At 41.8% G+C, this 15,037-nt stretch overlaps 1 protein-coding gene across 1 annotated transcript in view; it reads left to right on the top strand.

Moving 5' to 3' along the window:
- The first annotated feature begins 9,397 nt into the window (after nt 1–9,397).
- The window catches only part of C9 (complement C9), a 28,584-nt gene continuing 22,944 nt past the window's right edge, over nt 9,398–15,037 (top strand). The window contains exons 1-4 of the mRNA XM_034440781.3: nt 9,398–9,474; nt 10,847–10,940; nt 12,048–12,195; nt 14,007–14,154. Coding sequence (XP_034296672.2) covers nt 9,398–9,474; nt 10,847–10,940; nt 12,048–12,195; nt 14,007–14,154 — 467 coding nt within the window. The remainder of the gene's footprint in view (nt 9,475–10,846; nt 10,941–12,047; nt 12,196–14,006; nt 14,155–15,037) is intronic.

Below are 15,037 nucleotides of genomic sequence, written 5' to 3'. Positions count from 1 at the left end.
AGCATGCGATATATTTTGACACTGAAAGATTCTGAATTTCTGAAAGCGGAATAAAGAGCACAGAGAGGGTGTTTGACTGCCTGTCCCAGATGAAAATATTCAAAATGGCATATAAACTTGGTGCATCAAAACCGTATAAAAAAAAATGGTACAACCCAGCTTGGTGCTCAAAATGAAGCACCAGAAGCAACATTTCTCTGTCTTGAAAAGTGGGGGGTTGGGGCAGACTGATTAATTTCCAGGCAAATGACTTCTACACACATGCAAAGAAGATGGAAGAGTCAGAGAAACAGCTAGAGTGGGATGGTTTCTCTGTTAACTCAACATATCCCACTGCTTCGCTTTACAGATCTGCTTTCGGTGATTCAAATTTATCCACCCCAGTGAAGATTCACACAGACTTAATCGATGTTCTCTGTCTTCCCCAATGCTGTTCTGCTCAGACAAGCTAAAGAGTGGAGGATTAGTGTAAAATCCTCCAATACATTATGTGGCTGAGGGAGATTTTAAAGCTAGATCTAGGCCTTGATATCTGTGTCACATAGACATTTTCATCTGCATTTTTCCTTGTTAAAAACGATCTAGTAAAAAACAATCTTAGATACTCTGAGAAAGGAACTATAAATTGATAATGGCAACTATATGTAAGGAAAACTTGTACAAAATGTTTTATAGGTGGCACTTACCACCGACAAGACTAGCCAAAATTAAGTTTAGTTTAGTTTAGTTTAGTTTATTAGATTTGTATACCGCCCTACTCCCGAAGGACTCAGGGCGGTGAACAGCCATGAAATAAAACATATCAATACAAAATTTAAAATAGAAATAAAACAAGTTAGATAAATTTGGCTGAACCATATTTAAAACCCCAATAATTTAAAACCAAATTTAAAATTCCCATTTAAAAGAGGAGAAGTTTAGGTCAGGCCGGCTTGCTGGAATAGGAACGTCTTCAGCGTGCGACGGAAGGTACGCAGATCCGGAATCCTCCGTATCTCGGGGGGGAGCTCGTTCCAGATAGTAGGTGCCCCCACAGAGAAGGCTCTCCCCCTGGGGGCCGCCAGTCGACATTGTTTGGCCGACGGCACCCGGAGGAGCCCCTCTCTATGGGAGCGTACTGGTCGGTGGGAGGCTATTGGTGGTAGCAGGCGGTCCCGTAGATAACCAGGTCCTGAGCCATGGAGCGCTCTAAAGGTGATGACCAAAACCTTGAAGCGCACTCGGAAGACCACCGGGAGCCAGTGCAGCTCGCGCAGGAGAGGCGTTACATGGGAGCGCCACGTCGCTCCCATCACCACCCGCGCGGCCGCACTCTGCGCCAGTTGGAGCCTCCGAGTGCTCCTCAAGGGGAGCCCCATGTAGAGAGCGTTACAATAGTCCAGACGGGAGGTGACGAGGGCATGAGTGACCGTGCGTAACGAGTCCCGATCCAGAAAGGGACGCAACTGGCGAATCAGGCGAACCTGATGAAAAATCCTCCCGGTCACGGCCGTCAAGTGCTCTTCTAAAGACAGCCGTGAATCCAGGAGGACACCCAAGTTGCGAGCCCTCTCCGTGGGGGCCAATACTTCGCCCCCAATAGTCAGCGATGGCACCAGCTGACTATATCGGGATGTCGGAAACCACAGCCACTCGGTCTTGGATGGGTTGAGTCTGAGCCTGTTTCTCCCCATCCAGATCCGTACGGCCTCCAGGCACCGGGACATCACTTCAAGGGCATCGTTGGGGTGGTCTGGGGTGGAGATGTACAGCTGGGTGTCGTCAGCGTACTGATGGTACTCCACCCCGAAACCACGGATGATCTCGCCCAACGGCTTCACATAAATGTTGAACAAAAGGGGCGAGAGGACCGATCCTTGTGGCACCCCACATATAAGGGGCCTCGGGGTCGACCTCTGCCCCCCTGTCAACACAGACTGCGACCGGTCGGAGAGAAAGGAGGAGAACCACCGTAGTACGGTGCCTCCCACCCCCAACCCCCCCAACCGGTGCAGCATGATACCATGGTCGATGGTATCAAAAGCCGCTGAGAGATCTAATAGGACCAGGACAGAGGAACAACCTCTGTCCCGAGCCCTCCAGAGATCATCCACCAACGCGACCAATGCCGTTTCCGTGCTGTACCCAGGCCTGAAGCCCGACTGGAACGGATCTAGATACGTCGTTTCATCCAGGTACCGGGGAAACTGTCGTGCCACCACACTCTCAACAACCTTCGCAACAAAGCGAAGGTTGGAGACTGGACGATAATTTGCCAATATTGCCGGGTCCAGGGAAGGCTTCTTGAGGAGAGGTCTCACCACCGCCTCTTTCAAGGCGGCGGGAAAGACACCCTCACTCAATGAAGCATTTATAATCCCCTGGAGCCAGCCTCGCGTCACCTCCCGGGAAGCCAGCACTAACCAGGAGGGGCACGGGTCCAACAAACATGTGGTCGCATTCAGTCTACCCAGAATCCTGTCCACGTCCTCAGGGGTCACAGAGTCAAACTCATCCCAGATAACATTCTCAGGACCTGCCTCCGTCATCCCCACTGGATCTACCCAGTCAGAGTCCAGATCTTCCCGAATCTGAGTGATTTTGTCATACAGATACTGAACAAAATCCTCGGCTCTCCCCTCCAAGGGGTCCTCCCTCGCTTCCTGGTGGAGCAGGGAGCGGGTCACCCTAAACAGGGCGGCCGGGCGGTTATCTGATGACGCGATAAGAGCAGCAAGATGAGTACATTTCGCTGCTTTTATCGCCACTAGGTAATTCTTAATATGAGATCTTACCAGTGTCCGGTCAGATTCAGTGCGACTGGCCCTCCAACTACTCTCTAGGCGTCTTTTCCGGCGCTTCATCTCCCTCAGCTCCTCAGTAAACCAAGGAGCCAGGTGAGATCGGCGCCGGGTCAGAGGCCGCAAAGGCACGACTCGATCCAGAGCTCCAGCGGCCGCCCTATCCCAGGCGGCCACTAAGTCTCCAGTCGAGGCGTGAGCCAAGACCTCAGGCATTGGCCCAAGCTCCGTCTGGAACCTATCAGGTTCCATCAGGCGCCTGGGGCGGTACCATCTTATCGGTTCCGCCTCCCTGCGGCGGGGAGCAGCGGTTCGAAGATCAAGGCGAAGGAGAGAGTGATCCGACCATGACAAGGGCTCGATAACTATGTCCCCTATCTCGAGATCACTCACTTAAGTTTACTTTATTGTCATTGCACCTCGTACAACGAAATTAAATGCCATCTTCAGTTCAAAATATTTAAAAACATGTCTGCTAAATGTTGGAAATGTAATCAAATTCCGGGCACATATTACCACATGTGGTGGACATGTCCAAAAGCAATTTTTTAAAAAATTGGACAAAAATGCATACATGGTTGGAAAAAATAGCATATAGAGGTAGCGCATATTAAGGTAGCATATAGACTATAAACCAGAATTATTTTTTGTTAAGCATAATACCAGAAAAAATGTTAAAGGAAATGTATATTTAATATTACATGTTTTCACAGCAGCAAGAATTGTATTTGCGCAATACTGGAAAAATGAGGCAACACCCACAGAAGAAAAGATAATTAAAAAAATACTAGACTGTGCAGAAATGGACAGACTAACAATGAAGATAAAAGAAAAAGAAGATACAGAATATTTTCAAATTTGGGACTCTTTTTACCAATGGTTGGATAATAGAGGTAGAAATTAGGAGTTTAATATTGTTATGTAAACAAACTTACCAAGACAGTACCCTGTTAGTACCCAGTACTAAGCACTTATTGTATACAAAGAGAATATATATATGTATGTATGTATATATGTATGTATGTATGTATGTATGTATGTATGTATGTATGTATGTTGGATTCATGACCTTCATAGAGTCCCACAGTCACATGATCACTGTTACACTCAGCATACATTGTCTTGACCTGATCTATCTTTTTTCTTCTCATCCTGCTCTGTAGAATGGAGAGAGCGAAGAAGAAGGGATTACAAAAGAGTTAGCAACACAATAGGAAACCTACACATAAAGAAAAGGATTGGCGCAAGTAGTCCTGAGTACAGATAATCCTCCATTTATAACTTACAATGGTTTAGTGACCATTCAAAGTTACAACGGCACTGAAAAAAGTGACTTATGACCATTTTTCACACTTATAAACATTGCAGCGTCCCCATGGTCACCTGATCAAAATTTGAATGCTTGGCAATTGGCTCATACTTATGACAGTTGCAGTGTCCTCAGAGGTGGGTTTCAAATAGTTTTATCACCAGTTTGCCATGCACCAAAAACGTGAGAGCGCATACCTTCCACACATGTGTGCGGCCTTCCGCATATGCGCTTTGCTCGCACACGTGATTTGCACCGGCTGAATACCACCACTGAGTGTCCTGGGGTCATGTCATCATCTTTTATGACTTTCTGACAAGCAAAATCAATGGGGAAGCTATATTCACTTAACGATTGGCAACTAACCCAAACAACAATATGGCAAGAAAAGTCGTAAAATGGGGCAAAAGTCAATTAACAAATGTCTCACTTAGCAACATAAATTTTGGGCTCAATTGTGGTTGTAAGTCAAGGACTACCTGTACATTATACAAAAGGCCCAGTGTCTACTTACTCTCTTGTAATATCTTCCTCTCCTATCTCTCTGCTCTCTGGGAGTGGGGACAAAAATGGGTCAGGGAAAGATCGCTTGTGCTCCCCACCCCTTCCTTCTGAAAGTGGAGAGATTGCTTAAGCATTGGAGGGAAGAGGAAAAAGGGGGGAAAATCCAAGAAATCTCTAGCAAAAAATAGAAGCAAAATATCAATTTAAGTTTGAGGAAAAATAACTAAGAAGCTGCTTAACACTTCTTGGCTCACCTTCCTAAGAATCTTTGTTGGTCTAGTTGGATAATGATAGAAGGTAGAGCTAAACGGAAGTTTCTCATTTTTATTTTTATGAATTGGTTTGATTTGATTTCTATAGCAACCCATCTCAGCAAATGACTTTGGGTGGCTCACAATTCATGTGTCATTATTACCAGAAATTGTTATAATTTTATAGGTTGAACTGCTTTAAAGATCATGTTATGCAACTTCCTGAATAATACTATTTATATTCTATAATACTATACTCGGACATAGTCCTCAGCATGCAAAATAAATAAATGAAGAACTGTAGCTGCCCCTTCTCCTTTCGGAAAAATCTGGTGAGCTCAAAGTTTATTCCCAGGCTCATCAGAACTGCAAAGAGTTTAGTTCCTTATTCTGTTCCTTTTCTTTGCCAATAACTGGCAAATACTGTAAGATACTGTAAAAGAGTGTTGCTTGTCTTTGTGCCCTTAAATTTTTTTATTTATTTTTTTTTAAATTTAAAATTTGTGCACCTCCATAACTGTTTGGTTTGGCTCTGGAACCAAACAAGACAAACACAGACTTCAACGGATAATTAGAACTGCAGAAAAAACAATTGCTACCAACCTACCTTCCATTGAGGATCTGTATATTGCATGAGTCAAAAAGAGGGCTGTGAAAAATATCTACAGACCCCTCACATCCTGGACATAAATTGTTTCAACTGCTACCCTCAAAAAGATGCTATAGAGCACTGCGCACCAAAACAACTAGACACGAGGACAGTTTTTTCCCAAATGGCATCACTCTGTTAAACAACTAATTCCCACAACACTGTCAAGTAATTTACTAAGACTGTATTACTATTATTCTTCTCTTCCTTACTAGTATCTGTCTCTTCCCACTTATTACTATAACCATGTTGCTTATAACTTGTATCTTTCAATTATGTTGTTTTTATTTGTTTCCTAGTATGATTTGATAGCTTATTAGTAACCTTGACTATTACAAAGTGTTGTATCTTTTTATTCTTGAGGAATGTATTTTATCCTGCTTATGTACACTGAGAGCATGTACACCTAAGACAAATTCCTTGTGTCCAATAACACTTGGCCAATAAGGAATTCTATTCTATTCTATTCTATTCTATTCTATTCTATTCTATTCTACTCTACTCTACTCTACTCTACTCTACTCTACTCTACTCTACTCTACTCTACTCTATATTAACTGAAGCAAAGAAAAATTTCTGCTTCAGAGAAAAGGGGAATTTTCTGCTAAGGCCAAAGACAATTCTTCCGTATTGGTGTAGATTATGAATATGCACAACCCATACAAAGGAATGTAAAAAGTCAATGGTATACGCCCTATTTCCTCAAGCACAAAGAAGATCTGGAGCCAGTGCTGTGCATTTTATTTCTTAATAACTAAGAGAATTTACTTCCTTTAGTCACAAATAAACTAAGAGAACAATAGTGAAGGAAAACAGTCAATACCCCTATCAATTACTTTAATCCATCAATTGCGTCAGTTCTTCTTTGGATTATACACTATGAGCCCAACATAGTTAAGCAAGTTTATTTCTAGCTCCAGAATGATGTGAAACCCCAGAAAACAGGTCAGGTTAGAGAAGAGGAACCCTTCTAATACCAATGTGCCCTTGCTCATTTATTAAGAGTAATCTCCACTTCAATCTCTAATGCCATCAATTGTATAACAACTGAAACTAGAATTATTAAGCATCCTACATTTTCACAAGGACGCTGTTAACATCTCTTTAATAATGCAGTGAAAGCTGCACTGGTTAATGTGCGCTGCGGGGTACAGTTATTTTGATCTGAGAAAGTTGCTTATCTCTTCAGCCTTGAAATTCATCCTTGTTTCACTCTTGAGTAAGCTTTCAGCAAAATCAGTTCAGAAGGAAGGAAGGAAAGAAGGAAGGAAGGAAGGAAGGAAGGAAGGAAGGAAGGAAGGAAGGAAGGAAAAGAAAGAAAGAAAGAAAAAGAAAGAAAGAAAGAAAGAAAGAAAGAAAGAAAGAAAGAAAGAAAGAAAGAAAGAAAGAAAGAAAGAAAGAAAGAAAGAATTTATGGCTTATTATCAGGGCCAGTTCAAGCAAAGTGCTGAATGCTTTCCATTGATGTAACTTCATTTAAGTTGCTTCAGGTTGTAAAAACAACAACTTCATTTGGGCTAAACCCAGCTGTATAAATCAGTCTTCCACCCATGCTGTCTTTAGGGATAAAAGCAATTGCTTAAATTTTGGTGCTGAATCTACCAAACTGGACAGATTGGTACCAGATGGTACCAATCTGTCCAGATCATAAATATTTATCTCCAAAACATCATAGTTTCTTTTTACATTCTGGGCGTGGACTTATCCCTCAAATGTACAGATAATCTTTGACTTTTGACCATAATGGAGCCTTGTGGTCGTACATTGTGATAGACATAAAGCAAGTCATCACATGATTGACCTGATTTTTATGTTTTTATTCCTTGTAGTGGTCATTAAATGAGTCACCATAGTTCTTGAGCAAATCCATTGGTTACTATAGTGCATTTTTCTTGAAAACCAGAAGTAAACATCAGCTTCTGAGAACTCCAAATGTGATTATGTGACCAAGGCAGCAGTTGTTGGAACTTTGGAAATATGTTCTAAGTAGCTTTTGGGGGGTGGGGTGTCTATTATAAATTGAGGACTAGCTGCAAAATGGAAATGTACATGGAAAATACCCAACGTTGCTGAAAACATGTGCCAATCCTTTGTTACAAGTGACCAACACAAACAAGTGAAAGTTTAAAAGTGAATTAACGATTTATGAAGCTATAACCAATGACGCCAACTCAAAAACCAATCCCCCAAAAAACTAATGAATTAATGATAAAATAAATTAAACAATACTTCAACTGGTTGGAGTAATGATTTTTTATTCCTGATCTACTGCTTTGGAGTTTTATTATACAAGTATAAAGAATAGTAGAGAACCAGTTTGGTGTTAGTGGTTAAGGCAAACAGGCCAGAAACTGGGAGATTATGAGTTCTAGTCCAGTTCTGGGCACTTAGCCAACTGGGTGACCTGGGACAAGACACTTTCTCTCAGCCCTAGAAAGAAGGTAATGGCAAACATCCTCTAAAAAATGCTTGAAAGACAACAATTGTGTTGCATAGACCAGGGGTGGGCAAATGTGACCCTTTTACAACCTGTGGACTTCAACTCCCAGAATTCCTGAGACAAGCTGTCTCAGGAATTCTGGGAGTTGAAGTCCACAGGTTGTAAAAGGGCCACATTTGCCCACCCCTGGTATAGACTAAAGAGCATCATGTGTTATTCAAAATGGCCAAACCTGATTTGGAACATGGTCTTCCATTCACCTCCTTCTTTGATTCTGGTCAAGTTATAAGGGCACAAAGATCCAAATGGTCCTTGGGGTCTGATTCAGTTGCAATTTAGGTTGTTCCAGGTGCTTGATTGATTCCCCCCAGCAATTCTTCCTGGGATTCTGCATCTCGTTGAAGCGTGTAACTCACGAGCAAGCAGCAAAATGCTGAATTCACCAGCAACCAGCAAGGCTTGACTATATCTGTGCCTGTTGAGCAGAGAGAGCATTTAACTTGCCCTGGGAAGAATGCTTCTCCTGCTAGAAGCAACTCCAGCATCTGGCTTGCCTGCCTTGGCACTTGGAATCAAGTTATTTGAAATCCTGGCTTGTCGTCTAACAACCACCTTGTCTCTCTCTTGATTTGGCACGTAAATCATCACCTTGACTTTAAACTGCTAGACTTTGAAATTTGCTGTTGCTCGGCTAAGCCTTATCTATAATTAATTGCTATGCCTTGTTTTGCTGTTGGGATTTACAGAAGCAAGTATTTCCTTTAACGCTGCATGTGCCTGGCTTCAATTCAATCTACAACTTCCTTGTACATATACGCAATTCGTTAAGTCTCTTTGTGTGTACACACCAGTGGTGGGTTTCAAAATTTTTTACTACCGGTTCTGTGGGTGTGGCGTGGTGGGCATGGCATGGCTTGGTGGACGTGGCAGGGGAAGGATACTGTAAAATCTCCATTCCCACCCCACTCCAGGAGAAGGATACTGTAAAATCTCCATTCCCTCCCCAATCCAGGGGAAGGTTACTGCAAAGTCCCCCTGATCAGCTGGGACTTGGGAAGCAGAGAATAGATGGGGGCAGGACCAGTCAGAATTTTTACTACCAGTTCTCCGAACTACTCAAAATTTCCGCTACCAGTTCTCCAGAACTGGTCAGAACCTGCTGAAACCCACCTCTGGTATATACACACACAAACACACACATATCACACACACACACACGCATACACATAGTCTCTTTGTGTGTCTGTGTGTATATATTGCATGTGTGTGTGTATACATACAAAGACACTTAACAAATTACATAAATGTACAAGGAAGTCCATAGCATTTTCAAAAAATCAACATGAAATTTGATCTTCACCTAGCATGACCTTTTGTTTACTGCCTTATTAATATTTAACAAAGATGAACAGTATAAAAGACTTGAATCTGCATCTTATCTTACTTTTTATTAGAGCTGCCACCATGTCTTCTTCTTTGCTTCTTATAGGAGTTCTCTGCATTTTAGGAGCAAATGGTTTTGCCTCTGCAGGGAAAGCAAGGTGAGTTCATTTTATGGGATAGAAATTACATTTGGTAGCATTCGTGGTCAATCTTCTCCAAAATTCCTGGTACCTTGTTTTTAATTTCTGGAAGATAGAAAGTAAGAGAATACCTGCAAATGAGAATTCCTGCTTCCTCCCTTTTTCTAAATGCTTTGATTAACTCTAAGTGATTTTAGAAATCCTGATGCTTTGATTAATTTTGAACAATATGCCAGCCCTATTGAGGACAATAGAATTCATGTACATGCGTAAAATATAAAATCAAACTGTCGACTGTACATTATTTTATTAGTACCATGGTACTAAAATTTCCAGGGTGTGCTGATAGTAAATACAAAAGGCACCCAAACAAAATCACACACACACACACACCAGTGGTGGGTTGCCCCTGGTTCGGACAGGTTTGCAAGAACCGGTAGTAAAACCTGCGGGAGGCCCTGCCCACTGCCCCGGATGTCATCATCAACTAACTGTGCATGCGCAGAAGCGCGATCCCATTGCGAACCGGTAGTAAAGGTAAGTAGAACCCACCCCTAACACACACCTCTTGGGTCTTGGATCATCACTGATTTTCCCTACATCAGTGGTACGGAGAAAATTCCTGAGAATTCTTTAAAATGTGAATGTATAAACCCATCAAGTTATAGATTAAAGCATCTTTGTATTAAATCTTATAAGATACAATCTTGCTTGCTTGAATTCTGTTTTTAAAAACAAGCAAAGAAGCTTGCGCATAGAAACTGCCAATCAGTTGCAAGAGCCTGGGTGGTGCAGCAGACTAAAGTGCTGTTAAAGTAGCACTTAGCTGCCAGCTGCCTGCAACTACTGCAAGTTCAAATCTCACCAGGCTCAAGGTTGACTCAGCCTTCCATCCTTCCATGGTAGGTAAAATGAGGACCTGGATTGTGGGGGCAATAAGCTGACTTTGTATAAAAAAAGAATACCGCTTGGGGGGAAGGCGAAAGCCCTACTAACCAGGTATATACAAAAAGTATGAAGGCTATTGCTTAATGCATTGTAAGCCACCCTGAGTCTCCGGAGAAGGGCGGCATATAAATCGAACCAATAAACAATAAACAATAATAAACTCAACTCTTTTTCCTAGGGTCATGGACTTTTCAGGGGGATATTCCAATATAGCATGCATCTTGAAATTGCACAGTCCAGAGCAAATAATGTCAAGCAACGTTTCGTTGTGAGAGTTACAACAAGACGACGTTGCATCCCTATTAAATAGCCAGAGAAAAAAAAGTTGTATTGTTCCTATATAGCTTCCTTGCAATATACAAACATTATACATACAAACAGGAACTTACAACGTATTAATCCAGAAACATTTCAAATTAATTTAAAATGATTTTATTTTAAGGTTGAAACGGGAACCTAATGCTCCAGAGCCCATTGACTGCTTGCTGACTACCTGGGACGATTGGGGGCCATGCAGTCCGTGCTCAAGTCACAGAGTAAGTGGCATTTCCATAATTTCACTTTCATTAAAAGGGCTTCATGAAGAAGATTTGTTTGTGAAGTATAGGCTCCTTGGTGGATATTAGTTTCAAGTAGTAAAAGAAAAAGGGTTTCTTGTTTGGAATAACTGGTTATTTACGAATGTTAAATTTGAATGGATGATAAGAGATCACTCGTTTCAATCCTTTCACTGTGTAACTGTCTACACTATAATAGCCTCTCTAGCTGTACGTCAGTGTTCCTTTCTTAAAATTTGGTGAGGTTGAGGTTGAGTAGATGATCATCCAGTAATGGAGTGATAGTCTTTCCTCCTGAATAGCCAGTGGTGGGTTTCACATTATGTTATTACCAGTTCGCTGCGCGCGCACACACACTTGGTTCATGTGCGGCCGTGTGGCTGGTTTGTGTGCATACACACCCAGTTCGCATGCATGTCTGCCTTCTGCACATGCACCTGGCCTTCTGCGCATGCACTTTGCTCACACGTGTGCCAGAGGTGGGTTCTACTTACCTTTACTACCGGTTCGCAATTGGGCCGTGCGCAGAAGCTTCCTGATGACTTTGGGGTCAGTGAGCGGAGTCTCCCACCAGTTTTACTACCGGTTCTATAGAACCGGTCCGAACCAGGGGCAACCCACCACTGGCGTCCGCCTTCCACAATGCACCCGACCTAAAAAACATGCCTAAATAGGATGGCATAGAGCTGGGGCAGGTGGGTGGGTGGCATAGAGCTGGGGCCCCCACCCATGATTGATTTCTGCTACCAATTCAGGCGAACCAGTCCAAACTGGCTGAATTTCACCTCTGCTGTGAAACCTGAATTCTCCATCCTTTCCATTTTGTGGCATTGCAACAAGTTTCCATTTCTTTCACCTTGCATATTTATTTTACTAGCCATTTCCCACATAGAGGGACTAAAAACAGTATATCAAATTTAAGATTTAAAAACAGGCAAGGATGAATTAAACTTCAATGTTAATCATTAATTAAAAGGCAAGTGGAGGGCTTTCGAGACCAGCTTCATTTTCCCCAGCCGTTCATCCCCTCCACAGCTGGCTGATTCTGAGCCTGTTTTAATTTCCTTTTTAATATCTCCCACAAAGTACCGCTCAAGGAGTATTCTGAAGTTTGGACAGTTTGGAGGGAAGCCATGCATTGAGGCCCTGAGCGATAGAGAGTCCTGTGAGACAAGAACTCCGTGCCCAGATGGGAGAGGTCATTGTGGGAAGCAAGAGTTTGAATGTGAAAATGGTAGGTATGGAGACTCTGACATCATTTCTCTACTGCCATCACTGACTCTAGTGGTATGATGACAAGATGAAGATTTAGAGCCAGATCCCAATGATTTAAAACTCTAGGCCTTTGTAAGAAGAGCCTCCAGGATCACTTTCCAGATGGGGAAACTGCACACTGGCTAAAATGTTTTTGTTTGCTTTCTAAAACTGCAAGAAAAGCAGTATGGAGACTTTGACATCATTTTTCTGCTGCCTTCATTGTCCGGCAAAGAGAATCTACAGGATCACCTTCCAGTAGGTGAAAATGACATACTGGTTGATGTGTTTTTGTTTTATAAGCAGCTTTCTCCCATAGCACATTTTTTTGTCTAAGCAAATGTCCATAGTATAGTGTGATGATGAATTATTCTGCCCCAGCTACGGACCCCAAAGGATACAGCACACACAAAGTTTGTACAAAACTTATTTTACTAAAATAACTCAGTCTTTTTCAAAACAAAGGCTGTTAATAAACTTTCTTAACAGCCTACAAGAAACCAAAGATAAAGTAATCACAATCTTACTAAGTTTGGTAGAAAGCCCAGAAGCAATTTGCAGAGAATCCAGACGCGAAGTAGAGTGAACTAAAGTTGTTCCCTACAAATTGCTTCAGTCAGCGTTCCTCCTTAAATAGGCTAAGGGAGTGGCCAATTAGCCCCAAGCCTTACTCTCGAGGAGACCTCCTCCTGAGGAGCCACTCCTGCCTTTTGGCCGCTCTGCGTGCCCCTGCATCAAGAAGAGGCTCCTCCTCTTCGCCCTCTTCACTTAAAGGAGCTTCTGGGGGTTCTGAAGGCCCTGGTTGAATCCCCGCCTCTGGCACCACATCTTCTCCAGCCTCCTCATTGTCCGACTCGAGTGCCAGCTGCACAGGCTGCTAGCGCAACACCACACCAGCCTCCTTGCTGTCAGAGTCAGCTACGATCCGCACAGGCTGCTGACGGGCCACAACATGAATATTGTATTTTCTAATGTCATTTTTGCAAGAGCATTTTCTTTCTGCATGCATTTTTATAAACAGGCTGGTGCAGTGGCCTAGAGGTGGGGCTCTCGCTGTGAGTTCGACCCTAGGTAGAGGCAGATATTTCTCTCTCTGGGCACGATGAGTATATATCTGCAGGAATATAATTCCTCATTGATGACAGGAAGGGCATCCAGCCAGTAAACACTCAGGTCCATTCAGTTGCCCAGACTCCACCCCGCAAGGGATCATGGGGTCATTAAAAGACGATAATAATGATGCATTTTTATAAGCCATGTTTTGATGGGAGAACCACACTGCACTGTTCAGATAAATGTTAAATGTCGAAATATTGTGATGCTTCCCATTTAAAAAAAACTGAAAAAGATCTTGTTCACTTTTAGTATATTTTGATCACAACTATGTACTATTTTCATTGTACTATTATATGATGATGGTCATTTTGTTTCATCAAATGAAACCTTTTTAATATGCATATAAGTTCAGGAAGAACAGATTAAGTTAAATTTGCACTGAAATGCAAACCAAAAAGCCTCAGTAATTTTTTAAAATCAGTGTAGTGATATGTAAAAGCATATTATATCATTCAAACAATATTACACTATTTTCCCCCCAGAGAAATTAACTGCAAATCAGTCGTTCATTCTGATATAAATGGCAGTTTGTTTTATTTAGGCTGAAATTTTGAGGAGTTGAAGCCCAATTCATCCAAAAGGCACAATTTGGGAAAGCAATGTTGATTTATGAAGGTATTCTAAATATCCAATTATCTATCATTATAATTGTTTCATTCTTTGCTCCACACTAAGGATATTGTCTAAAGGGTAGGTTGGTGTGTAACACAGAAGATGACTGTGGTGACTTCTCTGACGAAGATAATTGTGATGAAACCAAACGCCCACCCTGTGGGGATCGTGTCATAGACGTATCAGAGCTTGGAAGAACAGCTGGACAAGGGTGAGTTTTAGAAAATGAGAAGAATACGAATGTTTATTTATTTATACATTGCATTTATATATGCTTCCATCTTATAATAAACTCTGGGCATCTCCCAATCAGAAATGAAACCATATTGAAGCCATATTAAAACTATTAAAAACGAAATGCATAGAAACAAAAACCTGACACCAGGTCCGGCTTCCAAAGTGCAGAATTGCATGTCGTGCTATCTGCTAAATCTGGATTCAAAATGGCTTCCAAGAATGCAAAGCTTCTGCGGACCTGGCTTGATTCCACCAGGCTCCCAATTCTATCTGACTTTTTTATGAACACACACACACACACACAAAACTATCAAACTAATTTGGTTTTTTAAAAGCTACCTGAAAATTTCAAGACTGGCTTTTAATACCAATAATGTTAAAATAATTTTAAAATGGTCATCCTGCAAAGCAAAGTGTCAGCTTTCAGTGTCATCTTAATTTCTCATAATGCCCTTGAGTTGAACACTAAATAAGTCGTGACATTTTTTTAAAAAATTACTTGGAGCATTTGTATGTCACCCAAAGTGATATGGTAATGACTTTAGGTGGTATTCATTAAAACCAAAGGAAATTCAAATGACAATTAAAATCAACAAGATCAACAAAAACAAAAGTCACTGGAACATTAGCATACAATCAAGACCCATCAAACACACACTTTACCTCTCAATTGGGGAGCTTTGCATCTTGAATGCTCCTTGATTTTGCTCTGACGTGTCATGTACGTATCTTCTGCTAAGCTTCACTAAGTTTTTCGGTCATGGATAAGACATTTCTGTGATGATAAAATTGAACATATAATAAAGATCAGCAGATGTGTAGTGCCACGGATCTTTTTATCAATCCTTTCCTGCTAA

This window comes from Pantherophis guttatus, chromosome 2 (assembly GCF_059756535.1).
Source record: "Pantherophis guttatus breed Tessera chromosome 2, ASM5975653v1, whole genome shotgun sequence".
NCBI lineage: Eukaryota > Metazoa > Chordata > Lepidosauria > Squamata > Colubridae > Pantherophis > Pantherophis guttatus.
Note: the sequence above shows the minus strand (reverse complement) of the source record. Positions and strands in the feature narration are given on the sequence as shown.